The sequence below is a fragment of the Macrotis lagotis genome, chromosome X (genome assembly GCF_037893015.1).
Source record: "Macrotis lagotis isolate mMagLag1 chromosome X, bilby.v1.9.chrom.fasta, whole genome shotgun sequence".
In the NCBI taxonomy this organism is placed as follows: Eukaryota; Metazoa; Chordata; class Mammalia; order Peramelemorphia; family Peramelidae; genus Macrotis; species Macrotis lagotis.
This window is the reverse complement of record NC_133666.1, coordinates 637306159-637333875: the sequence shown is the minus strand read 5'-3', so window position 1 is coordinate 637333875 and position 27717 is coordinate 637306159. Positions and strand designations below refer to the sequence as shown.

Here is a 27717-nt window from a genome sequence, read left to right as displayed (position 1 = left end):
GTGGCATAGTGGATAAGAGCATCGGCCCTGGAGTCAGGAGTACCTGAGTTCAAATCCAGCCTCAGACAGTTAATAATTACTTAGCTATGTGGCTTTGGGCAAGCCACTTAACCTCATTGCCTTGCAAAAAAATCTAAAAAAAAAATTAAAATAAAAAAATAAAAACATAGATATGCTCTCTTCTAATGTAGACTGTAGCAAGGTTATTAAATGAAAATTGATTCCTTTTTCTGAATTCCAGCAAATATATTAGGTTTTATTATATTTAGTGCTCTCGCTCTCCCTGAACTTATTTTGTCCAAGTTTGTATGTATCTTGCAATTCTTCATATACTTAAATACATTAGTACAATATAAAGTTCTTGAGGGTAGGGGATATTTCTATATCCTCAGCACCTTCCACAGTGCCATGGACCTTCTTAAACATCTGCTAAACAACTGAAATCAATATGCAAGGAATTGTATTGGGCACTGTCTATACATACAGACAAAAAAAATTGGTTCCTGACCTCTAGGATCTTATATTCGATATATATGGAATATATGTACATAAGGGTAATCAGTGGAAGGAGATAGATTCTCACAGATTTCTTAGGAAAAGAGAAGGAAATCTGTTTTGAACTTGGGGCCATGTAGTGCAACTCTCATTTTTACAGATGAATAAAACAAGACCCAGGGAAGTTAAACAGCTTGACCAAGGTCATGCAGATACTTTGGAAATCATAAAATTTTTGATGTCAGTTATTATTATTAAAGCACTTTACTGATTATAAACTATGATGAACTTACATTTGAATGGGATGTAGTTTATGGCAAAATTCTACTACCAAAAAGAAACATTCATTCCTTGAGTTAACACATTAAAGCTGGAAACCATCTCAAAACATTTAAGGCAACTCCCTTTTTTACAGATGAGGAAATTGAAGGCCAATGAGGTTAAGTGATTTGTGTCAAATCATTCAGGTTAAAGGTAAGCCTCAGAGATAGGGTTTGAACCTGGGTCCTCTCACTCCAATGTATCAAGTTGCCTAATGATCATCAATGTTATTGTAAGAATAATGTTTTCCAGAAATGTCTGGCCTTCTTTTGAAAGAAAATCTATTTATTACTACTACTGGAAGCAGTGAGTTTTTGTAGAAATACAAGAACTCAAGTTCTGAATTCTGTTAAATCACTCATTTGAACAGGCTACTTCAACTCTGATCTTCAATTTACAAATCTGTAAAATGAGAAAATTAACTGTACTATCTTCTTCCCAGGAATGTTGTGAGGAAATTGTAAATTGTATAGTGCTATGTAAATGCAAGTTAATATTATTTTCTAAAACTAAATAAATTTTATGTACACAAAACAGAATACAAAAATCTTCCTTTGTTTAATTAGGATGAAACCAGTATCTTTATTTTGCATACTGTGTACCAAGTCAGGATTTAGTACAGTAGCTAATAGGAGTTAAGTAGTCAGACTGGGGGTAAACCGTTTACTCTGACACAAAACAGTGTTACTGTTTTTAGAAACAACTTTACAACTGTGATAATGCTAAACACCGGCAATGGCCATTGTACTGGCTACTTTTCAAATAGGATTGTGACAGTCAAAGCAAGAAGGAAAGGTAATATTGTTAAATTAGAAAGAGAAATCCACACCTGCAAGGCCATTTGAAAAGTCACTGCCTTTCTCCCAGGCCTTCCTTGGCCAGTCATCCACCCCCCAGCCAGCCCAGGTCACTCTGCAATCTCCCTCCTTCAAACCCAGTCTCTGACCCTCCAATCACCTCATTTCTGATCTCCCTCTCACCCCAGTTACTCTCCCTCCTATTCTCATGTTGGTCTGTGTGTTCCTGTCACCCCATTCCGAGGCTGCCTCCCTCCTATCAACTTGGCCACGGCTGCTTTTTGCCTGTCACTTCAGCCTTGAGGTCCTGCCTTTTCTACCACTTTAGCTTGGGCTTTCCCCATCCTGTTAGCTCAGGCTCCCCTCCTTTTATCACTTCAGCTTGGGGGGGGGGGGTCCTCTCCTTTCTAGCATTAGTCTCCTCACTCCAAAGTTCTCCCTCTCTTGTTACTTCAGCTCAGTTTCCCTCCCTTTCTGTCTCCTGATTCCAGGGTCACCCCCTTCTATCACCTCAGCTTGGTCTCCCCTTGCCTCCTCACCTCAGCCTAGGGGTTCCCCTATTGCAGTCACCTCAGTCTGGGGGGGTCTTCCTCCCATTATCTCATTCTGGGGGTCACCTCGGCTGTAGCTCCCTGCCTCCTACGACCTCAGTCTGGGGGTCCCCGCTCCTGTCACCTCAGCGGGGAGAGGCCCCTCCTCGTGTCACCTCAACCCCGGCTTCCCTTTCCTGTCACCTGCGTCGCCTCTCACCTGTCACCTCGGCCGAGGCCTCCCCCCTCCCCTCCCCCTCCCCCCGGCCTGGCCTAGCCGAGGGGCCCGGGCGGCGGAAGCAAGGCTGCAGCCCCCACTCGCCGCGCCGCGCCGCGCCCCTCCCCCCGGGCCTGTCCTCACCGCCTTCTCGAGGTGGCTGCGGGCCAGTTCGCTGTTCTTGGTGTGGTGGTAGAGCACGGAGCCCAGCTGCAGGTGCGTGCGGGCCTCGATGCGCTGCGGGGGCTTGAAGGGGAACACGGCCTGCAGGCAGTGCACACACAGGCGGATCTTGGGCGGGCTCGACGTGCGGAAGTGCTCGGCGAAGCCCAGCAGCGCCAGGTACCAGGACTCCGAGGCCTCGGCCTGGGCCGCTTGGGCCGCCTGAGCCGCCATCTTGGACCGCACAACAACAACCGGCCGCCGAACCAGGCTGGGGGAGGGGGCGCCGGACGGAAGCCGCGGTGGCTCTCGCGAGAATTTGATGAAAGCGGTCGTGATCCTCCGTCCCTAACTCCCTCGCGCGCGCGGCTCCTCATGGGAGTTGTAGGCTGCTGCGGGGCGAGGGTGCGGTCGGGAAGAGGCGGCTTTCGGAGCAACCAGAGAGTTTTGCGTGGCGCAGAGGCGGCGTCAGAAACCGCCCCGAGGTCACAGTGAGGCCGGCGCTTTAAAAACTTTTAGGGTGACTCCCGTGAGGGGTTCCCAGAAACGCAGACTACAGATCCCAGCAGGCTGTGCGCGGTATACCCTCCTCCCCCTCCCCTCCCCCTCTTCAGGCTCTCCACGCACACAGAGACGTCCCCTCCCGCCCCTGGGTGGGGAGCGGTGCACTGTGGGATTGAGGATCGCAAGATGGACAGTCGAGATGTTGCAGGTAACAGCCTCCTCCTTCGACCCCCTCCGCCAGGCTCGGCTGCTTCCCGGAGGCGCGGCTCCGGCCGGCCCGGCCCGCGGAACCTCCGGCCTTCCCGCCGCGTCGCCGGGGCTGGAAGCCGCGCGTCCTCCCCACCCCCCTTCCCCGCCGCCCAGCCCCGGGGCTTCTCAGCTGTCGGCGGGGGCGGCGGCCGCGGCTTGGCCCGCACCCTCCCGGGGCCGCGTGTCCGGCGCCTCGGAGCTCGTCAGGAAATCCTGCCCCGCGCCTGCGAGCCCAGCGGGTGGCCCCCCGCGGGAAGCCTCCCCGCCCCCATCGTGAACAGCCCCAGCCCCTCTTCCCCTCCCCCATCGTCCTGCCTTGTCGCTCGTTTACCTGTCTTGTCTGCTCGCCCAGGGCTCCCTTTCCCCCAGAGCGTCACCCGCTAGAAGGCCTGGCCAGGCCCATCTTTTGTTGGGCCGGATCGAGGTGGATCCGGCCCTGCCTCACGGGCTGGCCTAAAGGCGTCCAAGCAGTAAAAGAGCCAGGATTCGAAATCCGGGCGTCCGCCCCCGTGACAGAATGGGAAGAGCGCTGAGATTTTCCTAACATTGGCCCTCATGCTAACTGTCTCTGTGATCCGGGGCATCCCGGTGCCATCTCTCCTTTGAGCCTCAATTTCCCAAGCTGTGAAATGGGAATATGTGCCTCCGGTCAGGGTGGCCGTGAGGCAAGCTCTTCCGACAAGTTCTTGTGCTGTGATTAGGGGCCAGCCCCTTAACTTTTCCAATAGCCATAGCAAATGTCTTTAAAAGTTGTTGGCACAGTGGATAGAGCACCAGCCCTGGAGTCAGGAGGACCTGAGTTCAAAAACGGATTCAGACACTTAGCTGTGTGGCCTTGGGCAAGCCACTTAACCTCATTTGCCTTGCAAAAACCTAAAAAAATAAAGTTGTTGAGAGGCTTAAACGAGGTAATGCTCATGCGTTATATTATTATTATATAATGCTCATGCATTATATTAATATTTTGTAAACTTTAGAGTGCCACATAAATGTCAGCTGTGGTTGTGATTTGTAAACTTTGTAGCAATAGTATTTCTGTGTCAAGCAGGAAAGGAGATCCTCTCCCCTCCAACCACAGGGACAAGCCATTAAAAGACCACAAAAGAGGTGGTCAGAGGTTCCAGTTTGCCTATTAGTCGAGTCCTTTTGGGAGTAATTGGAGATAATTATTTTCCCAAACTTGCTCTTCTAGACTGTACATTGGTCTATAAGCACTTAGTCCACTAAGATTGTAATTTTCCTATGAAATGTGTGTTATGGGTCTTTTTTCTAGGTCTTTATAAATTTGTGTATTATTTTGGTGATTGATGCGTATAGTTTACATTTCTATAGTTTTAAATGTTTACAAAGTTTTTTAAGTGACAACAAATGTGTGAGATAGGAAATAATTAATATTGTATGCTTATAGAGAAAACTGAGACTCTGATAAATTTGTGACTTGTCCAGGGTCAATAACTGGGTTAAATATTGGACTCATGAATCATCTTGCCTTGGAGGCAGCAGAAAGAGTGAAAAGAATATTAGATTTGGATTTAGGAGATCTGGGCTTTTAAATCAAGTTCTGCTGCTTCTTTCTTGTGACCTTGGATAAGCCTATCAACCTTGGAACTCTTTTGTAACTATGAGAGGGGATTGGCCTAGATAACCTCTAAGTTACTTTCCCACTCTAAAAATCTGTGATCTCGGGTGACTTTTAAATCTGTTCTCTACTCCTCTCCATTCCCATGAAAATTTGTTTCCTCAGTCCTTATCCTTAGAAGACTAAGCAATCTGGACCTGGCAAAAGTCTGGTTCTGTCAGTTAGGGTCACCAGCCCAGAAGTGGAAGGAATAAAAACACCACAGAGAATTTATTTAGTTAGTTTTTAAACTAGTTGGGAATGGATATATTGTAACCAACCTGGAATGACAAGCTAAAGCCTGAATGTTATGGATTTCAAATATCCAACAGAGGGAATTTGTACTTTAATGTAGAATGAAGAAACAGGCCTGTTGTTGTTCATTTGTGTCTTGAATCTTTGTAGCCCCATTTGGGGGTTTTCTTGGCAAAGATACTGGAGTGGTTTAACATTTCCTTCTTTACTTATTTTACAGATTGAGGAAACTGAGGCAAAGTTAAGTGATTTATCTAGGGTCACACTAGTATCTGAAGCCAGGTGTGAACTTAGGAAGATGAATCTTCCAGACTCCAGGTCAGGCATTCCATAGACTTACCACCTAGTTGCCCCAAACTTTTTGAAGAGGAGATAAGACCTTTATTGCTTTGGCAGCTTTGTAGATGATAGATTTGGAGACTGTCTTCTTAGATAGTAAGCTCCTGATAGCTGGTAATTTTAAGTAAAAACAGTGGCTGCTTGCCAGTTGTAAAATACTACAAAGGCAAACTATTGCACATTTTCTCTAGGGAAGTTAACAGTACATTAACAAGCCTATGTTATTGTTAATAAATTGTGTCACATTGGGCCGGCCCCTCAGTCTGGCCAAAAACTTTGATGAGAAGGAAAAAATCACTTTTTATTATGACTCAGTCATTGTAGTTGGGCAGTTGTATCTGATGTAGCTGGGGAAAGTGGGTTGGCCTTCTGGTATAGTTGATCATAATTCCTCTTTGACGATAAAGGAATTTTAATTGCTTTATGGGACTCAACTGCCTCTTATAATCTTGCCTCACAACCATTCTGTTGTCCTTTTGGGGGAGATCAAATAACACCTAATTTCTCTGGAACCTGAAAGGGTTGTAGAATTGTCTTTAGGAAGGGGGTTCAGCTCAAGCTTATTGGTTGTTTATAAACAACTGGTTAAACTGGTTAGCAAACAAATTATTCCAGGGACTGGGAGTGACCACATTATTTCCTTTCAACCATACCTCTAAGCCATTTCAAAGTGGGAGAGACCACATAATTTTAATTCAGGAAGAAGCTAAACATTATAAAAATCAATATAGCACAAAACCAATTACACTATAGAACCGATACAGTAGAGACCAGAGATCAATACAGATAGAGATTTTCATCCTTTACAGGGATGAGGTTTTGTGGTATTATGGGAAAAAGTTATATTTGGAATCAGGAGACCTGAGTTTGAAACCTGGCTCTGTACTGTTCTACCTGTGTGACCTTGGGTAAGTCAGCTTCTCTTGCCTCAGTTTTCTCAAATTCCTCTTTAAAATGAATGTTTTGTACTAGATGACTTTCTAAGGTCCTTTTTTCAGCTCTAAATTTTATGTTCCTTTTTCTAATCTATGTGGAGTAGTAGACTGACTAGATTAGATGATTTCTAAACTTCTTGATTGATTCCATCTCTTACATTCTAGAAGTGTATACTTTCCTCAGTGAAGGTCTTAATTGTCCAAAGAAGAAAAATGAAAATACACCAACTCCTTTCTTTCTTTCTGGAAGTATGGGGCTATAGTTGTAGAATACTGTTAATGATAATTAGAATTTTTTTCTTCCTCATTATATTCTTTTTTATAGGAAATTCCTCTCAGGGAAAGAGTGAAGGATAGATTGGGAAATGTAAGTGGTATAAAATCAAAATATATCAATGTAATTTTAATTTTCAAAAAAAAATCAATTTCATTGTTAAAAATTTGTTAACTTTTAAAAACATTTCCAAACACAATTACTTGTTTGGGACAGTGGAAGTTTTTAAGGTTAAAAACGAAATGTTGTATGTAGGTCTCTTCCCTTCCTTTAACTCTTCAGTGCAGTGATCCAGAAAAGCAGAATGTGTAGAAAGAATACTATTACCAAGCCAGATGGGACAGAGACTTGACTTTTAAAGTGAGTATTTCTAAACTGAAGCTAGGAGTGCCTCTACTTTTAAAAAGGCTATTTTAGGATAACAAAACTGTTTTCTTTGAGAAGTAGTAATGTCTTGCATCCATTGCTGCTTCTCAGTTACCTCTGAACATTAGTTATTCAGCTCCTCTCTTTCCATATGTATTATTGTAGTGATTGAACTCCTCTTCTGTCTCCATTACATCTTTTCTTCAATCAGTACTTAATTTTTCTGTCCAAGTCTTCTTCCCAATGTGTCATTCTATTCATGACTTTTTTTTTACACTCAAAAACCTTCAAAGGCTCTTTGCTCCCTATTGCTTAAAGAAATGAAATATAAACTCATTTAAGGTTTTTCATAAGCTGACGCCAAGCTAATTGGACTGTTTGTTATCTGTTCCCAGTTCTCTTATTGACCTCTATTGTCTCTGTGCCTTTGCCTATTTACTTGGAGTGAGTTTCTTTATTGCCCCAATCTCAGTCACTTTTTAGTTATTAAGCATTTAAGCATCTACAATGTGCCAGGTACTGTGTTAAGTGCAGGTGATAAAAAAAGAAAAAAGACAGCCCTTGAAAAGCTCACTATTGTGAGGAGGCAGCAAGCAAGCAAATATGTACAAATTAGCTATATACAGAAATGACCTCCTATAGAAACTGGAATTTTAGTTGGAACTTCTAGGGAACCAGGAAAACTGGGAATCAGAGATGATATGGGAAAGAGTTCTAGGTATGGGGGAACAGGCAGAAAAAATGCCTGGAACCAGTAAGTCTTGAGTAAAATGTCTCCAGGTTGTTAAGGTCTTTGAGCCTTGCAGTTGTTCGGCAAGGCAAAGAACTGAGGTTAGTATGATCAGGAGCAGCAACTGGACACCTGATTTGGGTATACTTGGCAGGTGCAAGCAAGAAGGATTGTTAAACATGTCAGGAGATCTGATAGATCACTTCACCAGCAACCTCAGCTTCCAAGTCAGAGTCTCCTGGGAAGTAGGGAAGCTCTAATTTTACTTGGATAGTTTAAACATTACATATGCCATACTGATTGATATAGATAGTATAGCTAGGATTCTGATCATTTCTACATTTACTTTCATTTCCGCATGAAGCCTGGAAAAAGGAGGAAAAAGTTTTGAGGATTTTGATTGCAATCTCCTCTTAAAGACCTTTCTTTCAAGGTGAAACTAAGGGTTCTTTTACTCCTTGAAGTCTTTTTGATTCTGTCTCTTCCATAGCCTCTCCAGAAGCATCCTAGTACAGTGGGGGGGGACGGGGACCTATTGAATTTGGAAGCCAGGGACCTGGGATTGAATAACAGTCATGTGACCCCTGGCAAACTAACCTCTTGGGCTTTAGTTTGCTTCTTTGGATTATAAACTAGGATAGTTCTGAGGTTCTTTCCAGCTTTGAATCCTTTGAAAATGATTCCTCCCTTATCTGATTCCTACTAGCATGGTCCTTTCCTTTGTACTTTATTCTTTTGCTTAAGAAAGAGTATTTGTGTGTGTGTGTGTGTGTGTGTGTGTGTGTGTGTGAGAGAGAGAGAGAGAGAGAGAGAGAGAGAAATACTATGATAGTGCTTTGCATGTGGCCAGCATTTAATACATTTGTTGAAGTACAGTCTAAAAGGACAAATTTGATAAATTCATGGATCTGTTATTGAATTTTACTGAAGGGGAAATTAACATGTCTTTAACTTTCTAAAATCAGTGTCATGGAGGACAACTTTACAGTGCTCCTTAGAATGTCTCTTGAAGCTAATCAGAGCTAATGGATTTGATTCCTTTCACCTTCCCTGAACTTCCTTATTTTTGTAGTACTTTTATCATTAGCCTAATATTACTAGCTCAAAACCTTAGAAGAACTTTGAGTTTCACCTCTTTCTCGACATCTATATTTGGTGAACCCAGTCAACAAATCCTGAAAATTTATCTTTATCAGTGGCTCTTGGGTTTTCTTTGAGCCTTTGCTTATAGATGTTTTGTAGTTTCTGTCTAAACATCCCAATCCTTGTAATATTGACTGATGGTGGGATTCTTTTTTTGTTTGCAGATTTTGGACTTGATGTTAGGAGAACGTTTCTGTAGGAAAAGTCTGGACTGGTTCTTTTTGCCTTTTTCTTATGGATATTGAGTGTTGTCTTATTCCAGATCTTCAGGGATAGTTCAGGCTAGGGACTTGCAAGCTTTCAGTTCAGTTTGATTTCTGTCTCCTGAACTTAGCTCTTCTGAAGTTTGGGTCAGAGCAAGAGACCTGCAGGCTTGCCCTGTGTGGAATCTCAGTAGACTACTGTTGGCCTTGATTGGAAAATTCTATACATTGGAGTGACTATACATTTAGGCTTCCCTTTGGTATGGGGTTCCTGCCCTTATTATTTCTTTGTAGGCTCTTTGCTCTATTCCACCCCTGAGATCAGAGCCACACAACTACTTTTTGCTTCTGAATCTTGTGATTTCTTTTTTTTTCTTTTTTTTTTTTTAGGTTTTTTTTTGGCAAGGCAAATGGGGTTAAGTGGCTTGCCCAAGGCCACACAGCTAGTTAATTATTAAGTGTATGAGACCGGATTTGAACCCAGGTACTCCTGACTCCAGGGCTGGTGCTTTATCCACTATGCCACCTAGCCACCCCTTGTGATTTCTTGAGTACACAGCCTAGAGCCTTGCAATGCTGCTTAACCTGGAACTTGAACACTATCATTTTGCAGGTCCCTTCTTTATCCCACTCTGGAAATACATCCTGGAACAGGGTAGTGAGCTATGGAGCCACTGTTTTGCATCTGTTCCTGAAATTCCATATTCAATATGGGATCACTTTTTGCCCTGAAATAAAGTATTTTCCTGGGCTGAAATGCTCTATGCAATACCCTCCTGACTGGATTCCATTCCTAGTGTCTGTAAACCTTACTATTTGGCTCCCTATATGAATTTGGGTTAGAAAAATGACTTATTCTGACCCCCCCCCCCCTTGTTTTCCCAATCAGTATTCAGTCTGGTACATTTTCCAGATTTGTTTGGAGGAGTTGGGGGAGTACTGTATTTCTTCCTCCTTCTTGGCCATCTTATTGCATCTTCATATGGACTTCTGACCTTATCAATGAACCTGTTCTCTATGGAATTATTAATGCTCCTTAAAATTTTTTTGACTATATTTTCTATATTTTAGCTATATTTAACTATATTTCCCAGTCTCCCTGTGTGAGAGATATCACCTATGACAAGCATATAGTAAAAAAAAAATTTTTAGCAAAACTAGCCAGCATAGGGGGCAACTGGGTGATGCAATGGTTAGAGCATCGGCCTTGAAGTCAGGAGGACTTGAATTCAACCTTGGGTTCTGACAGATGCTTATCACTTACTAGCTGGGTGATCCTGGGCAAGTCACTTAACCCTTGCACATTAGCTCTTCTGCTGATTTCAGTGGTACAATAAAGCCATCATCTTTTTTTTAAAATTTTTATTAAAGTTATTATTTGAGTTTTACAGTTTTCCCCCAATCTTGCTTCCCTCCCCCCACCCCACCCCACAGATAGCACTCCATCAGTCTTTACTTTGTTTCCATGTTGTACCTCGATCCAAATTGGGTGTGATGAGAGAGAAATCATATCCTTAAAGAAGAGAAGTCTAAGAGGTAACAAGATCAGATAATAAGATAGCTGTTTTTTTTTTAGTTAAAGGGAATAGTCCTTGTACTTTGTTCAAACTCCACAGCTCCTTATCTGGATACAGATGGTACTCTCCTTTGCAGACAGCCAAAAATTGTTCCCAATTGTTGCGCTGATGGAATGAGCAAGTCCTTCAAGGTTGAACATCACTCCCATGTTGCTGTTAGAGTGTACAGTGTTTTTCTGGTTCTGCTCATCTCACTCAGCATCAGTTCATGCAAATCCCTCCAGGTTTCCCTGAAATCCCGTCCCTCCTGGTTTCTAATAGAACAATAGTGTTCCATGACATACATATACCACGGTTTGCTAAACCATTCCCCAATTGAAGGACTTTTACTGGATTTCCAATTTAAAGCCATCTTTCTTACTATTCATTTTCAACATTACCTGTCTCCTTTACTTTTTTAAGTGTCTGTTTCCCTTGCTAGGTATATACTTTCTTTATCCCCTTTTCCTAGAATTCAACTGAGGTACTACCTTCAACATGAAGCCTATCCTAATCCCATCATCGAGTTTTAGTTTATGTGAATATCTCTATATTCATGCCTAGTTTCTGGTAAGAGAATGTAAGCTACTTGAGGAAAGGGAGTAGTTTCATTTTTGTTTTTGGAGTGGCAGAGCCTAGCCATCAAGATTATTAAATGCTCATTGATTGGCATTCAGAACCTTGAACAATCTTTGCTCATGAATATGTGCTTCAGCCAGACTGGTCTGTTTCTGCTTCACTTACATTCCTTCCCTCCTGAGTCTTTACTTAGGCTATTCTTTTTGCCTGATATGTTCTTAGTTCTCTGCTTAGCTTATTCCATTCCATTCAACTGTCATTTTATTAAGCTCAGTAAGGTTAGGCAAGACCAGAATCCCTTAAGTGTTATTATGTGTCAGCTATTGTACTCCCTGTTAGGAATACAAATACAGAAAAAAAAGAAAGATGGTCCCTAGTCTGGAGGAGCTTACCTTTAATGGGGGATGACAGCATACAAAAGAGGAAAGAAGATAGAGAATGAAGGTTGGCTGGCTTGGGAATCTCAGGGAAAACTCACCAGGGCAAGCAAGGGAACCAGCCTGGCAGAGGGCTATTTCAGGGTGAGGAGGCCACTGGGGATCTAGTCCAATCACCAATCATGTTACCCTTTGTTAAAAAACAACAGCAAACTTTCAGTGATTTTTTTTTTATGACCTCAGACTTCTTAGCCTAGCGTGTAAGATCTTCCACAGTCTGACAGTACCCTCTATGACAGAGGAATGATGATTTCTGATAATCTTGTGTTTTACCTCTGCAGGAAAAGCCAACAGGTGGTTTGGAATTGCACCACCTAAATCTGGGAAGATGAACATGAATATTCTTCATCAAGAGGAGCTGATTGCTCAGAAGAAGCGAGAAATTGAGGCCAAAATGGAGCAACAAGCCAAACAGAGTCATGTGGCCACTCCCCAGCCCCCACCACCCAGGGAGTGAGTATATCCTTGAAACCTTTTATGATATTCACAGTATCTCAGGCAGAATCTTAATTATTCACTCAACTAATATTAATCACTATCTGTGTTGAAATTTTGGGCTGAAAATATAAAAAAGAAGGAAAAAAATCTAGTACAGAGCCTATATTCTTAATAATGAGGAAAGTTGTGTGCACAGTCAAATTTGATACAAAGGAATATGGCAAAAGAGAGGACAGGGGAAAATGAGAAATTTGAAAAAAAGGCAAAATAGCTTTGGGGGAGTGGAGAGAGGGGGCAGCCTGAAGTCAAAGAAGGTTTAATGGAGGAAGTGTTCACTTGAATTTGGTCTTAATTTCCTTTGAAACCCAGCTCAAGCACTACTATAGTATGAAGCTGATAGTGCTAATCCCAAGCTGATAATACTAACCCCATTTTGTATATAATATAAACATAATATTTATACCTAGAGGTCGTTGTCTTTCCCCTTCCTTCTCTCTCACTGCCCTTAGAATATAAGCTACATGTTTTATTCCCAGTTCTTGACTCATAAGCACTTAATAAAAGATCTGCCTCAGAAAGATGAGAGCTGGTTTTAGCTAGCCAATGACATTTTTGAAGAGTGTGTATGTGTATTTCTGCGATCATATTATTGGACCAAACTTATCTTTTAAAAAAAGTACATAAACTTTAAACATGATATTCTATTTAATCATCATCATTTAAGGAAATAAGTCCAAAGCTTCTCACTTACAATGTGCTGGGCAAGATTTTGCTTCCAACAGCAAGAATTTTTCACTAAAGACCATCAAGAATAGATTACAGTGTGGTTGATAGTAGGTTTGCAAAGTGGTGAATTTATAATCTGAGAGACAGTTTGACATAGAATAATATGAGTCCTAGGTTCAAATCCTGCTGTTTTGATCATGGATAAATCACATAATCTCTCACTGCCTCTGGAAGTTGTTTTAAGACTAGAAATTATAGACAAGTTATTAAGTCTGCATAAATAGAGGGAGTTTCCACTCTAGTTTCTGTATGCTAAGTGAATCACAAGCCTAGTTAAAAACAAATTAGGTTTTTTAAGCCTGTGTCAACTAAGAAAATAATAGCTTCTTTTACAATTGCCTCTCTGCTATTCTAATTCCAAAGGTAATTTACATCTAGAGTAGGTCAGTGATCAAAAGCCATTTTTTTAGCTCCTGGACCTGTAAAAAATAGGTGGCACTAGCTAACTGCTGAATGAGGGTCAAATTGATACCCGTAGGTGGCAAATAATTGAAACTATCAGATCCTTAGACAAATATTTTTCTTACAATTAAGTCTACTTATATCTAGGTGTATGACTAAAAATAACCCTTCCAAACTTATTTTGAGAAGAGAGGGAAGGCAGTGAATTAGAATGAGAAGACCTGAGTTCAAGCCCCAGCTCTTCCACTAAGTAACTTTATGAATCCTGATGTTATTTTTTCAGTCATCTAAATATCAGTTGACTTGTTTATAAAATGAAGGATTTAAAAAATGGTCTTTCAGTTCCTTCTAGCTTGAAAGCTCTTGAAAACTCTCATTCTAGGATTAATTACTGACTTAACATTTTGTTGTCCCAGATCTCTTCCAGCTCTCACATTCGTTGATTTCCACTGTTCCTTCAAATTAGAAAATTCTCTGGTTCTTGAAGCTTTGATTCACATTTAGGTAGTCCCATACCTACTAAGAAAAGTTAAGGATCATGATTGTCACTGACCTAAATGGAATCCATTTTTGACATTGACTGAATGAAAGAAAGCATTTCACTTTTACTGCTTCACACCCCATAACATCAGTTATCAAAGGTGTGTGATATCATGGATAGGATCCCATATTTATAATTAAGAAAGACTGAGTTCATGTCCCATCTCCAATGCCTTCTAGCTGGGTGATCCTAGTCTGGTTATTTCATCTCTTGTTTCCCCATTTTTTTCTTCTGTAAAAGGCAGGAATTGAACTCTTGACTTCTTAAGTCTCTTTTAAGTCTATTCTCATCATAGCCATCCTAATTCAGGCCCTCATTTCTTCCTGCCTGGACTCTTAAATAATCTCTAAATTGGTCTGCATCTCCTCTCTGGACCATCCTCCACGATACTATCAAAATGATAAAATATGACTAGGCTCCCAACCAGATAAAATTTTTCTTTTGATCTTTACAATCTGGCTCTAGTCTATCTAACCAAGCTGATTATACATTATTTCTCACATACTTTACCCAAACTGACCACCTTGCTGTTTGTTTTGCAGAATATTTCATCTTCCTCGTCCATGCTTTTATATGAGTTGTTCCTAGTGCTGTCCTTGCTACTTTTCTTTACTTCTTTTCTTCTGCCTCTTGGAAGCCCTTGGCTCCTCGGAAAGCTTGATTGAAGTGTCATACCTTCTAGGTTTCCTCTCTCATCCCCATCCACTGTTAGTTCCTCTCCCCAAAATTACTATTTATTTTGTATTTGCCCTGTATTTATATTCCTCCTAGTATAGTGTCAGCCCCCTGAGGTCAAAGATTTTCTCACTTTTATTTTTGTATTCCTGCTCCCCAACATAAGACATTTGGTGGTACTTCTTAAAGCTTAGCGATTGTTATTATTTGCTGACCTGATTTAAAATGTTAGATTTCCTTGTATTTAAAAAAAAAAAATCCTGGTTTTTTTTCATCTGATATCCTTTTTGTTTTGGTTTTAGAATTGCAAGTGCACCGAATGCTGCTTCTGTCTCTAATAAATTTGCCAATGATGGCAGCTTCCTGCAGCAGTTTCTGAAGCTACAGAAGGAAAGATCCTGTACAGGTAAATGAATTTCAGCCTAGGAATTTAGAGGACTCTGGGAAAATCTCTTTGAACCATGCCTCAGACATTCACTTAAATATTCAGTATTGAACAGACATTTGTTAAGTTCCTACTATTTGTAGTTTTCCTGGGAAACCTACAAATATAAATCAGAAATGAGTTAGGGATCTAAGATTTTCACTAAATATATGAGATATCTGTAGGTAACTATATTAGAAATCAGACTGTAGAAATTAAGACTTAAGAAGCTTGGCAAAGGGCACTTTATGCACTTAAAATTGAAAATCTCCTAAAGAACTTTTAAAAAAAAAGTTATTACTATCTCTTACTGTTTATCCTGTTAGAAATGAAGTCATCTTAGTGTTATTATAAAAATAGTTTTGACCTTGCAAATCAGCTCTTTGTGAAAGAGTCTCAGGGACCCCCCAGGTCTCTTGACTGAACTTTGACAACCACTTGTTATAAAGAACAAAGAGAACCAGACCTTGGAGTCAGGAACTGAAGGGTTCAAGCCTCTGACACATTGAGTGACCATCAATGAGTCACTGTATTTCTTAGTGCCTTAGGTTAATTCAGGTTATACATTACTGAGATTTGTAACTGGTAGAGGGTGCTTCTATACCAGGAAGCTTTCATCCATAGAAATTTTAGGTCCAGACATTTCTCAAAAAAGGAAAAAGTGCTATAAGATTAGAGAGACAGGAAAGATTATTTTTGGATCAAGATGGTACAGAGATCAGCAGGCAAGACTGCATGGACACTAGTCTTTGACAGACTGCAGAATGTCACTAGGCAGGGTTGAGGGATGGGGAAAAGTTCATTTTGGATATAGGGGATAGAACTAGAAGTTTGGCTTGATTATTCATATGCAACATAAGGCTGTAATGGCAGTTTGGAAACAGATAACTGTATTTGGTAGGAGTTAGATTTTAGGTTAAAGAGTTGGAGCTGTATTTGGTAGACAGTAGAGAACCACTAAGAACTTTTGAACAGTGAAGTAACATCATCAAGTCATGCTTTGGTCAAATTAATCTGGATTAACCTCCAGTCTGATGCAACCCAAGATCAAAGCTGTTTATTTTTCACAAATATCTCTTTAAGCCCTGCTTTTGTAAAAAGAGTTTAAGGATAGAGTATTCACCATTATATTTTGTTTGGAATCAAGAGGCTTGTTCTGACATTCTAAGATTTAGCATTAATACAAATTAATGTTATATCCTAATAATAATAATCATAACAATAATTCACACAGTATTTTATCTCATTTTATCTTCACAACACTCTTGTGGGGTGGGTGTTATTTCAGTTTTATATAGGGGAAAATTGAATCTCAGATTTGGAATAACCTACCAGTAGCCTTGAAATAATTTGATATTATGGGTACTACTTAAATATAGATCTAATCCAGAGTTCTCATTCCATCATATTACTTTTTTCAGAAGTCAGTGTTGTCTTAGTCAAGTGGCAGCATTGTATATTTAATGAGCAATGAATTTGAAGTTGGAAAATAAGATGAAATCTTGGTTTTGCCATCTATTACTACCTTTGTGACCTTGAAGAATTCCTTCCCCCCATATGCTCATAAGTTTACTTATTTGAAAAATTAAAGGATCGAAGTAATAGCCAAAGATCCCTTGCAAATCTAAAATTCTGTGATTTATGATTTTTATGTTGATTGCCTCATCTTCTTCGAACCCTTTTCCCTTTCTGTTTATATTTGTCTTTTTCACTGACATTTAGTACCTACAGCAAAAATCAGATTGATAACAGTATTTACAGAGATTAGAGAAAATCAGACTTTTCCTTTTTTTTAATTAAATGTTAATTTTTAAAAAATTAACAAGCCTTTTTTTTCTTTTCCCCAAATATCCATTCCATTTTCCCCTCCCTCCCAAAAAGAAAACAAAATTTTTGTAACAAATCAAGAAAAACAGATTTCCATATTGGTCATTTCCAAAAACTGTGTCTTATTCTGCCTACTGGTTTCTATCAGGAGATGAGTGGTGTTCATTTTTGGTCTTCTGGAATCATGGTTGATCATTAGGTTAAGTGGATTTCTTAAATCTTTAAGAATTTTTTCCTTTTTTATAATCATTATAGTATAAATTGTTCTCTTGGTTTTGCTCCTTTTATTTTATATTAGTTCATACAAGTCTTTCTTGGTTTCTCTTAAGGTTCTATAGCTTAAATTTTTCTATAACCTTTTCCTATAAACTTTCATCCTTTCATAATTTCTTACATTACATTAGCATCTCCTTATATTTACTTACTAAAATTTGTTTAATTTTTTACTAATTCATGGGAACCCCCTTATTTTCCAGGTTTTTTCTTTCACCAAAAGATCAGTTATAATTGTTTAAAGGCTCATAGTGGTATGGATATATGGTCAGTTTGGTAGCTTTTGGAGTACAATTCCAAAATAAAGTAGGATATTTTGCATCTTGTTTTCTATTCTACATGTCAAATAAGTTGGTTTGATTTGAAAATAAATTTCTATTTACTGTTAATATGGTAACTTAGATTTGACTTGTTCTTGTCACTTGGGGGCGGGGGGGAATGATTTAAAAATGGAATAGAAAGTATTTCAGACAGAAATAAGAGGAAATGTTCTCACTTGAAAAGTTACTCTTGGAATAGAAATGATAACTTTTGGAATCTTCTCTGTAAATATAGGAAAGGTATGCATATCGCTAGGTTTCCTTATGTCTAATAATTCCTGCAGGCATGGTAACAAGACTGGATATTCCATAATTCAATGTAGTGGCTGCTATCTCCTGTAACTGTTATTCTTCTTTTGTTGCTGTCATTGCTTTTCTTTCCTTCCAAGATGCTTCTCCAAGTTCTACCTGTGCTCCCTCTAATGTCTCTACCTCAAGCACTGGGAAAAGACCAATCTTGATTGGAAAGAGACCCAGCCTGGGTGTGAGCAACCCTCTCAATCAAGTAAAGAACTACTCTCATGCCAAGCAGAGCCCTGTGGCTAACCGTCTGAGTGTCTTCCAGTCTCCAGATGATGATGATGAGGAGGATTATGAGCAGTGGTTGGAAATTAAAAGTAAGTGTAGTGCTTCCCCCTTATCCCCTCAGGTTTTGTTAAATAGGGATATTCAATAGCAAGAGGAGTGGGAATACTGGACAAAGCTGGATTTCCAGTAAGGACTGTCCTTTAGGTGAATGTAAAGTATGATTTACCATAGAGGAGGGATCCTAGTGTTTCTTATCCTTGTGTATAAGACAAAAGAAACACCATGTTAAAGTGGAAAGAGCCCTGGACTAGGTGTCAGGATACTTGAATTCTATATGCTTGCTTTGCAATTAATTGACCATGAGATCTTGGGCAAGTCCTTGATCCTCTCTTGAGCTTGTTTCCACCTCTATAAAATGTGGTTCCTTTTCTAAGGTCCTTTGCATATTAGACTAAATGGATACCTAATTCTTATTCTCCCCCATTTTTCCCACCCCATGTTGAGTCCATTTGATCTACTCATCTCAGTTTTCAAATGAGTCCTGGAAATTCTATTCCTTTTGTTTTAGGGTCTTCCATCCAGATTAGATTCAGATCCAAGTAGGTAGAATTGTAGAGGAAGTTTATGATATTCTTACTATTGTCCTGGGGGAAAATAATAATGTTGGTTCCTGACACTTTTACTTCAGCACCTTGTACTGATTCTAAGTCTGCTTTGGGATGAGGTGGAAAGGGAATGTCTTGACTGACATTCAGCTACTGGAGCTTGTTTGTTAGGGAGAGAAATCTGTGAAAGGGATGTTCCTTAGAAAGGACACTTGGTAATGTTAGACATCTTTTAGGTGCATTGGATTTAGAGATGATCATTTAATTTTAGTAGAAAAGTGAAAACTAGTTATCAGGCTCCAATTTAATCATACTGCAAGTGCTATACAATTCTTCCCTACTCTGAGCAACAAAATTTAGTCATTGAAGGTATGTTAGTGTCTAATCTGAATACTCATTTCCTGACAGTGACCCAAGTGAATCCCTCTCCATACATTTCATGAGATTGTTCAGCTTTAGATCCCTGCCCCCAGCAGTCAGTCACTGGTAATTTGTACATCATACTAGGATTACCGCCCCCATTTCATCCCTCTTCTTCCCTCCCTCCCCCATCCCATTCTTGTCTGTTGTTGTGGTTCTTAGAAATAATGTGCCTGTTGACTGTTGGGTGTATGAATTGAACCCCAGTACTGACAGCCTGCTTAAAGTTTTACCCCCAGAGGATGCGGAGACCCGAAAAGTGGTAGAGAAATTGGCCAGGTTTGTGGCAGAAGGAGGCCCTGAATTAGAAAAGGTTGCTATGGAAGACTACAAGGATAACCCTGCATTTTCGTAAGTATAACTGTACTTAATTTATTTTTTAATCAGCTTATTAACTTCTAGTGTTAAGGTATGGAGCCTTGTGCGTGTGACTCGTTGATGAAACTTTCATTGAAAGAAATGTTGAATTCTGCCAGCAACTCCAGGTGTGATGCCTCTCTGAGTTTTTATTACATTAAGATGCCTATTTATTGCCTTTAGAAACATAATCACAAAAAGCCAAAGAATTAAACCATCAGAGTAACATGTTACCTGACTTTTTCTGACTGTCCTTCCAGATTTTTGCATGATAAGAACAGCAGAGAGTTCCTGTACTACAGAAAGAAAGTGGCAGAGATGAAAAAGGAAAACCAGAATGCTCAGACACCGTCTTCTCAGAAAGGTAGGGAAGGGCACTGAGTTCCATGTAGAAGGGTCAGAAATACTTTCCCTTATATTGGGTCTGAGTGGACCACAGCATGAGCAGTAATCTGTAGAATTAGGGATCACCATGCAGGCTAGTTGAAAGGGTGGCAGCTTCATTTCTTTTCCAGGGAGCAGAAACTTGTCTGTGATTACAAAAGGTGTTATAAGGTTAAGATGCCAGTTTTCACTGTACACTATGGCTCAAAAGTGCCATTTCATTCTCAGAATATGGGGGAAATTGAAATGAATTTTTAAGATTTCAGTGCAGCAAATTTCAAATGAAAGATGAAAAATTTTAAGTAGTTATATTTTAAATGGAACAATATCTCAGCAGAATGATAAACTACTATAGGGCAATGGTGGGGGGGAATCGATGGTTGAACAGAAATAGTTTTTAGGGAGAATCCCATAAATAGCCAATTCCTCTTTAATTCCCATATTCCTTCCCCCTTATCATTCTGACTCAATATAGGACTCCTATAGTGACCTGCTCCCCCAGGTAAGAATGAGAAGCAGACCCAACAGAGAATTGTTTGGAGATGTTATCACAGGGGCAAACCTAATTCTGTTGCCCAGGACCTGGCCTAGACAAACCCCATAAGTTACTCCTTAAACTAAGCATTTGTCTGGACACAGAATGTCTCTCATTCCATCTTGTCCTTAATGCAGGGTACAAACTGGATTCCAAAAGAGAAAGGCTATGTCCCAGTCCAACAATATATATATATATATTGAAATTCTTGACCAGGGGTCATTCAGAGCAGTCAGATTAATAAGCACCACAATTTTTTCCTAGTGAAATAACCTGATTACCGTTTGCCTGTTTTTCTTTGTATCATTCCCCCAATAAACCCCTCCTCTTGCCCTTGGGGTTCTTAGAACATATTAGGCTTTTGACTGTTGGGTGTGGTGAGTTGAACCCAGTACTGACAGCCTGCTTAAAGTTTCACCCCCAGAGGATGAAGAGACCAAAACTCTTGCTGAGAAGCTGGCCAGATTTATAGCTGACGGGGGTCCAGAAGTGGAAACAATTGCCTTGCAGAACAACAGGGAAAACCATGCATTTAGGTAAGATGAGAATGATTGCAATTAACATTTTCATGGGAGGAATGAAAGCCCTCAGGATTCAGTTGATTATAATGTTGCTGATATATTCTGTCTGCAGAAGTGCTGTTTTTGCTTGAAGATATAGATATCTGGGTTTAATGAAATTGGCTTCCCTCCAGATCCCCAACAGCCTTTTTTGGAATACTTTTTTTTTTTTAGTTTTTGCAAGGCAATGGGGTTAAGTGGCTTGCCCAAGGCCACACAGATAGGCAATTATTAAGTGTTGAGGCCAGATTTGAACTCAGCTACTCCTGACTCCAGAGCCAGTGCTCTATCCACTGCACCACCTAGCCACTCTCCAACTGCCTTCTCTAGCATAGAGTGCTAACAATAATATAATAAAGTAATTCATATTGATGTAGTGCCCTTCCCTTGTTTGTAAGTAGTGTGAGCTTTTCCCTATTTTGGAGGTGAGGAAACTGAGTCACAACGACATTTCTGACTTATGTATGGTCACATAGATAGTGTTAGAGCCCAGATTCAAATCTGGGTTTCAATTCCAAATTGAATATTCTTTCCACAAAATTAGGCTGACCTGTGTTGTATCTCCCAGGATATTTTCACCACTTGGCAAGCTGTATAAGTAGTTCAGGAGAGAATCAATTGTCTTTTCCAGTGTTATTCCTGGGTCTGTCTCCTCTGTCCAGGCTAATTTATAAATATTTATCACTGTTCTGATGCATGTCCAGTGTTATTTAAAGGGGTATGATTTGTGTAATCTTGTCCCCATAGTGGATAGAGTGCTGGACTTGGAATCTCACTTCAGACACTTACTAGTTGGTGACCCTGATTGAGTCATTTAATAATCTTTTTTAGCATCAACTTCCAGATCTGCAAAATGGGAATAATAAATTCCCATAGCTCTGTTCTCAAAACGTTGTGAAGATGAAATGAAATTATTGTGTTAGAGTGTTATATCAGGGGCGGCTAGGTGGTGTAGTGGATAGAGCACAGACCTTGGAGTCAGGAGTACCTGAGTTTGAATCTGGCCTCAGACACTTAATAATTGCCTAGCTGTGTGACCTTGGGCAAGTCACTTAACCCCATTGCCCTGCAAAAAAAACAAGGTGTTGTATCAATATCAGATGTTGTTGTTGTTGTTGTTATTATTATTATTATTATTCTATCACCAAATTCTACCTTTCTGTTTACTATTGGCCTCTTTTTTAGTATTCCTATGGAACTATTTGATGTTTGTATCTAGAAATCTCCATTCCCACTCTCTTCCCTGCTTATGATCAGGTTTCTTATAGGGACAGAAAGTCCCATGCAGGCTAATCTTCCCAGCTTTTTAGCCTAGAATGACTATAGGCTATAAAGACACTCATTTAATGGTAAGCCTTTTATGCTACACTTGCCAGTAAATATATTTCTGTGACCTTGGGAAGACCCTTTTATTGTAATGCTGCTTCTTGGATAAATTCTTTTTCAGCTTTTCTGAAAAACTTCTTCGTATAAAAGACCTTCTTCTATTAAGAAGCAACTCCTATAACTTTTAAAGTTGTTTTCAAAAAGAATCCTTAAAGTTCCTCCCTTAGTGAATTTAAAGTCAAGTTCATCATTTAATAATGAACCATTTTGGTATTTTAAATGTTGTTGCTATTTTGCTCACATCTAGACTTGGATACTTTCTTCCATTTTGAATGACATTTTTTAAAAAGTCTACATTTCAAGCTTTGCAATCTATTAATTCCCTCAAAGCTTTGGAAGGATATAATTCATATCTACATAGCACTTAAATTTTGTAGATCACTTTTCCTCCACCCCTTTAAGAGATGCTTTAATGAGGTACTTTAGCCAAAGAAAAGTTACCAATCCTTTGCTTCTGAACCTTTCTCAACTAGGTTGGTCCTCAGAAAATAGATATATGGCCCTTCACTGGATTTGTATTACAAAACTTTCCAATAAGGTAGTTCTTAATTAGTCTTTGTGTTGTGCTGACATGGCCTTCGAGAACTCAGATTTACATCCAGCCATACCAAGATGAGATGTCTGAGTAGTACTTAAGTGAATATCTATTTTTTTTTTATTTAAGGCAATGGGTTAAGTGACTTGCCCAAGGTCACACAGCTAGGCAATCAAGTATCTGAGGTCGAATTTGAACTCGGGTCTTCCAGACTCCAGGGCCACTGCTCTATCCACTGTGCCACCTAGCTTCCCTTTAAGTGGATATTTTTAATGTAAAATTCAGAAGATCTAGGCGAAGTCTTTTTTCTAGATAGGGGATTGAGGGAGGCCGAAATGTTCTTTGTTGGATTTTGTTTGATGATAAAAGTTGTGACAATATCTGATTTTCACAGCTACCATTCCACCTTTCCCTCACCTGTATTAAGTATGTCTGCTGCGAAATGATTTTCACCCTTTCCTCAGAACACTTAGTAAAAACCTTTGCTTTTTAAATGAATCCTTGATGATATCCTTTGATCAACATGAGGTCTGGAATCTGCTGTTGGTGGAAATATGTATTCTTCCTTTGATATGGTGGTTCTGTTCTTATCTGTTCTGAGCAGACATAATCTTTACCTGTCAGAACTACAGTCAGCTAATGACCTGAATCTGAGTGTGTGGTTTGAATTGAAATTGGCAGTATATTGGGGAAATAATAGTTGAGAGATGCTATGTGAAGTTGCATTGACCTAAAATCATCTCAAAGCACCTGATAACAATTACCCTACATAGGCCCTCTTTTGGAAAGTAATTGATGTCCTAGTATAGTGGTAAACTTAATCTAAATCATTTGGTCTTCTTAGTCAGAAACAAATATATCCAATTTTATAGGTTTTTATATGAGCCGAATAGCAAAGGCTATAAATACTACCGACAGAAACTGGAGGAATTCCGGAAAGCCAAGGCCAGTTCTGTAGGTGCAACTCCCACACCTGATCGTGCTCTGAAACGGAAGACACCTCCAGAGGCCTCTTCTTCCTCTTCATCTGCGTCCCCTTCCTCCTCCTCCTCCTCTACCACCATTTCCACCACTCCAGCTCCTGGCAAGGCAGTGGCTGCAGCTACCACCAAGAAGAAAAGGAAGAGCAGATGGGGCCCAGAAGAGGAGAAGGTTGAACTGCCTCCACCTGAGATGGTCCAGCAGGATGTGGATGCCTCCCCTTCCCCTCTGTCAGGTAGTAACCATTGCCTATTTTTAAAAAAATCTGTTTAACTCCCTTCTATCAACCCTACCCCAGTCAAGTTCAACTTAGGTTAATTAGTCTTTCCTTTTTACTACATGTTACCTTCAGTATATTGCAAATTAAACAGATCTACAAAAATAGGGGTACACAGCAAATTTGTCTCTTATAACCTTCCTGCTCAGCAGCCATAAATACAACCTCACATCTTGCTTTCCTCATATGTTGATGGAGATTATCTACTTTATCTCCTGGTTCTGGAATTTGGATATTTCATTTCTTAGATGATCTAGAAAATCCTGCTGTACTTTGACTCCTTAGGGTATTTCCCCAGCAACCACTGAAGATGTTTCCTCTAGGAGCTGAGGTGGTCAAAAGAAACATCTGTCAAAATCTGAGCTCAGCTACTCCGGAGCTTCATCATGCTCTGATCAGCAATTTGATCTTTCCTTTATTAAGGAATGATCACAGAAGGGACTTGGTGCACATTTAGCAAGACACAAGGAAAACCAGCATATGGACATTGTTAGTCTTCATTCCTAGGGCTTGGCTGTTACATTTAGTTTGCCTCCCCGAAAAGAAAAATTCAGTGTGAAACAGCCAATTATTTTACTTCTTGGAGAAATCAGTCAGTGTCCAGTGTATGGTACACTGAATATTTTATTTGAGAATTTTCCACTGAAGACTTTTCTTCTCTCCTTCATCAATTCAAAATTGATGATGGAGAGAGGAAAAGCCTTGGGATTGAATCTTGTATCCAGTGCTAGGTTCCACATTATAGGAGGAAATCTGACAAGTTGAAACATGTTGCTGATGAGAACACTCAAAGCAATATAATTTGAGAACAAGTTGAAGATCTCTGAGAAGGTCTCTGAGAAAGAAAATCTGGTTCCCCACTATCAAACTGGCAGGATTGTTGTAAAGAAAGGACTTTGTGAGTCTTTTTTTATTTGTCCTTTTTTTTTATAAACCAGACAATGGGGTTAAGTGACTTGCCCAAGGTCACACAACTAGGTAATTATTAAGTGTCTGAGGCCGGATTTGAACTCAGGTCTTCCTGAATCCAGGGTTAGTGCTCTTTCCTCTGCACCACCTAGCTGCCCCTTTGTGAGCCTTAATGTACTGTATAACTGATTTTTTAAATTATTTCTTATTTGAAACATTTTGTCAGAATTTTAGTCTTGAAAGCATTCTCTCCTTTTTGAACCAACTTGTCCTCTTGAATCTTAGATCATAAAATCTTACCTATCCTTTTTTGGACATCTTTGAAATCAATTTTTCCAGTTTATGTTACAAAAATAAATTAAGGATTTACCTGCTTCGTAACTTCACTAGTATGAAATCTAGTTTGTTTTGGGGGTGAAGGAAATAGACAGGGCATGTAAAAGGAGAAAAAGATGGGAAGTTTCTTTGACAAAAATGCCGTAGCTGAACTATGACAGTTCCTACCTTCCTGGGCCTTAGCAACTTCTCTGATTATTTTCTCATTGGTTAATTGACTCCTGGGGCCAGTTGGATAATAAACAAGTTGGAGATCACCTTTTAAAATCATATAAGAGAAGAGTTCCAGTCAAACTGTCATTAACATGTAGGAAACTATGAACTCTTTGAATGGGAAATCCTTTTCTTCCAATTCATATGAATCATAATCCTGGTTATAGTGGTGGTAGTAATAACAACAGCAGCAGAAACAACAGTAATAATAGATATTTAAGCAACATTTGAAAGAATTGAATTTTGGAGTCAAATGACCCAGTTTTTATTCCACCTCCCATTTATTATTGTGTGACTTTGGGCAAGTTACATCTTCTTTGAACTTCAGTTGCCTCACCTGTAAATGAAGGAGTTGGACTTAGATGACCTTTAAGGTAACTTCTAACTTTACAATTACAATCCTATGAGTTTATTTAATGCTTTAAGGGGCGGAATTATTCATTCATTCATTCATTCATTCATTCATTCATTCATTTATTTATTTATTTTGCAAGGCAAATGGGGTTAAATGGCTTGGCCAAGGCCACAGAGCTAGGTAATTATTAAGTGTCTGAGACTGGATTTGAACCCAGGTACTCCTGATTCCAGGGCCAGTGCTTTATCCACTGCGCCACCTAGTCGCCCCAAGGGGTGAAATTTTTAATATCTTTACAGGTTTTTAACTAGCATTTACTAAATAGTATTAAGATTTGCAAAGTGTTTTCCAGAGATCTCATTTTATCCTCACAGTGACTCTGGGAGGTAGGTGTTATTATCTTCATTTTATCGGTGAGGAAACTGAGGCAGACTGGTTATGTGATCACAGACCTAGTAAGTGTCTGAGATTGGATTTGAACTTAGGTCTTCATGACTTCCACTGTTCTAACCAGTGTAACACCTAGCTGCCTTTCTCATTTGTTCCTTTTAGCCTTCTGAGATAAGTATTACTATTTTCCCAATTTTATATTCAAATGAGACAAATAAATGATTTACTTAGCGTTACATAGCTGTTAAGTATCATTTGAGATATTATGTTCAGGTTAGGTGATCTATTAGTAGTTATATGGACAAATTAGAGTCAATGAATTGGGTTACATCATTCATTAACAATTAGCAGACCATGGAAAATTTTTACTAGAACATAGTACTGTTGTTTTTTTTATTAAATCATTTTCAATTAACAAGCATTGATTTACTCTTCTGCTTATCTCCCTTGTCCCATCTCCCTCACTGCTCACTGAAAATTCTTCTCCTAACAAATATAGTCTAAGGATCAAGCAAGGCTCAAAAGAAGAGATACTACCCCATTTAAAGTGTTTAACATTGCACATTGTTTCAGAATTTTTCAGTGCATTGATTAATTGTACTAATTTTATAAAATACTGTCTGGGAGGGAGTGGGGAAGGGGATACTGGGAAAACTATGTTTATGTAAAAAACAAGACACTAGTAAAAACTATGGGAGAATGAGATCGTCATGTCAGAAAATAGTGACATTCTTAACTGCCAGCCCTCTGAAATAGTCTTTTAGAATTGTTTATTCTTATAGTGTTGCTAATAGCATAAATTGTTTTGATAGTGCTCATTTCACATTATCAATTTATCCATTTGTCCAGGTTTCTCTAAAGCTTTACTTTGCATCATTTATTGCAACACAATAGTATTCCATTAAATTTGTGTACCCTATCTAGTATACCCCATCTAGTCAGTCTTTGATAGATGAACATCACTTTAGTTCCAGCATTTAGCATTGTGTCTGGCACATTATAGGTGCTAAATATATGTTTACTGATTAAGTAGGTGATTCTCTTTGCCTTCAGAAGAAGAGCTGCTCTATTTTTATGGGTAAAGATTCCTTTCCTTAGTCTCTGATCTCTTCTGGGTCAGAGGGCATGTATAGTTTCCTTATTCTGGGGGTCATAATTCTAAATTGCTTTTTGAATGTCTGTGTCACTTTGTAGCTCAATCAGTAGTGTATTAATGTGGCTGTTTTCCCAATAGTTTTTTTTTTTGTCAGCTTTGGCAATCTGATGGATGTGAGGTTGAACCTCAGAGTTGCTTTAATTTTCAATATTCTAGTTATTAGTCATTTGGAACATTTTTTTCACATGATCATAGCTATTTTAGATTTCTTCCTTTTGAGAACTAATATTTCATATTCTTTGATAATTTGTCAATTGAGGAATTAACTATTACTACCAAAGGTCCTTCTTAAAACTAAGAATGTTAGAAAATAATCCCAAATCCTTCTCTCTTTATTGCCTACATTCTTTTCCTGCCTTTTCCTTGCTTCATCCCCAAAGAGGCAGTCCACAAT

At 39.4% G+C, this 27717-nt stretch overlaps 2 protein-coding genes across 2 annotated transcripts in view; one reads left to right on the top strand and one right to left on the bottom strand.

The window, feature by feature from the left end:
* The window catches only part of MAU2 (MAU2 sister chromatid cohesion factor), an 88979-nt gene extending 86208 nt beyond the window's left edge, over positions 1-2771 (bottom strand). The window contains exon 1 of the mRNA XM_074204200.1: positions 2505-2771. Within this exon, the coding sequence (XP_074060301.1) occupies positions 2505-2756 (252 nt within the window). The 5' untranslated portion in view covers positions 2757-2771. The remainder of the gene's footprint in view (positions 1-2504) is intronic.
* Positions 2772-3106: 335 nt separating this feature from the next.
* SUGP1 (SURP and G-patch domain containing 1) overlaps positions 3107-27717 on the top strand; it is a 46412-nt gene continuing 21801 nt past the window's right edge. The window contains exons 1-8 of the mRNA XM_074204202.1: positions 3107-3234; positions 11992-12163; positions 14855-14958; positions 17786-18013; positions 19177-19300; positions 19567-19670; positions 20638-20761; positions 23579-23922. Of these exons, the coding sequence (XP_074060303.1) occupies positions 3213-3234; positions 11992-12163; positions 14855-14958; positions 17786-18013; positions 19177-19300; positions 19567-19670; positions 20638-20761; positions 23579-23922 (1222 nt within the window). The 5' untranslated portion in view covers positions 3107-3212. The remainder of the gene's footprint in view (positions 3235-11991; positions 12164-14854; positions 14959-17785; positions 18014-19176; positions 19301-19566; positions 19671-20637; positions 20762-23578; positions 23923-27717) is intronic.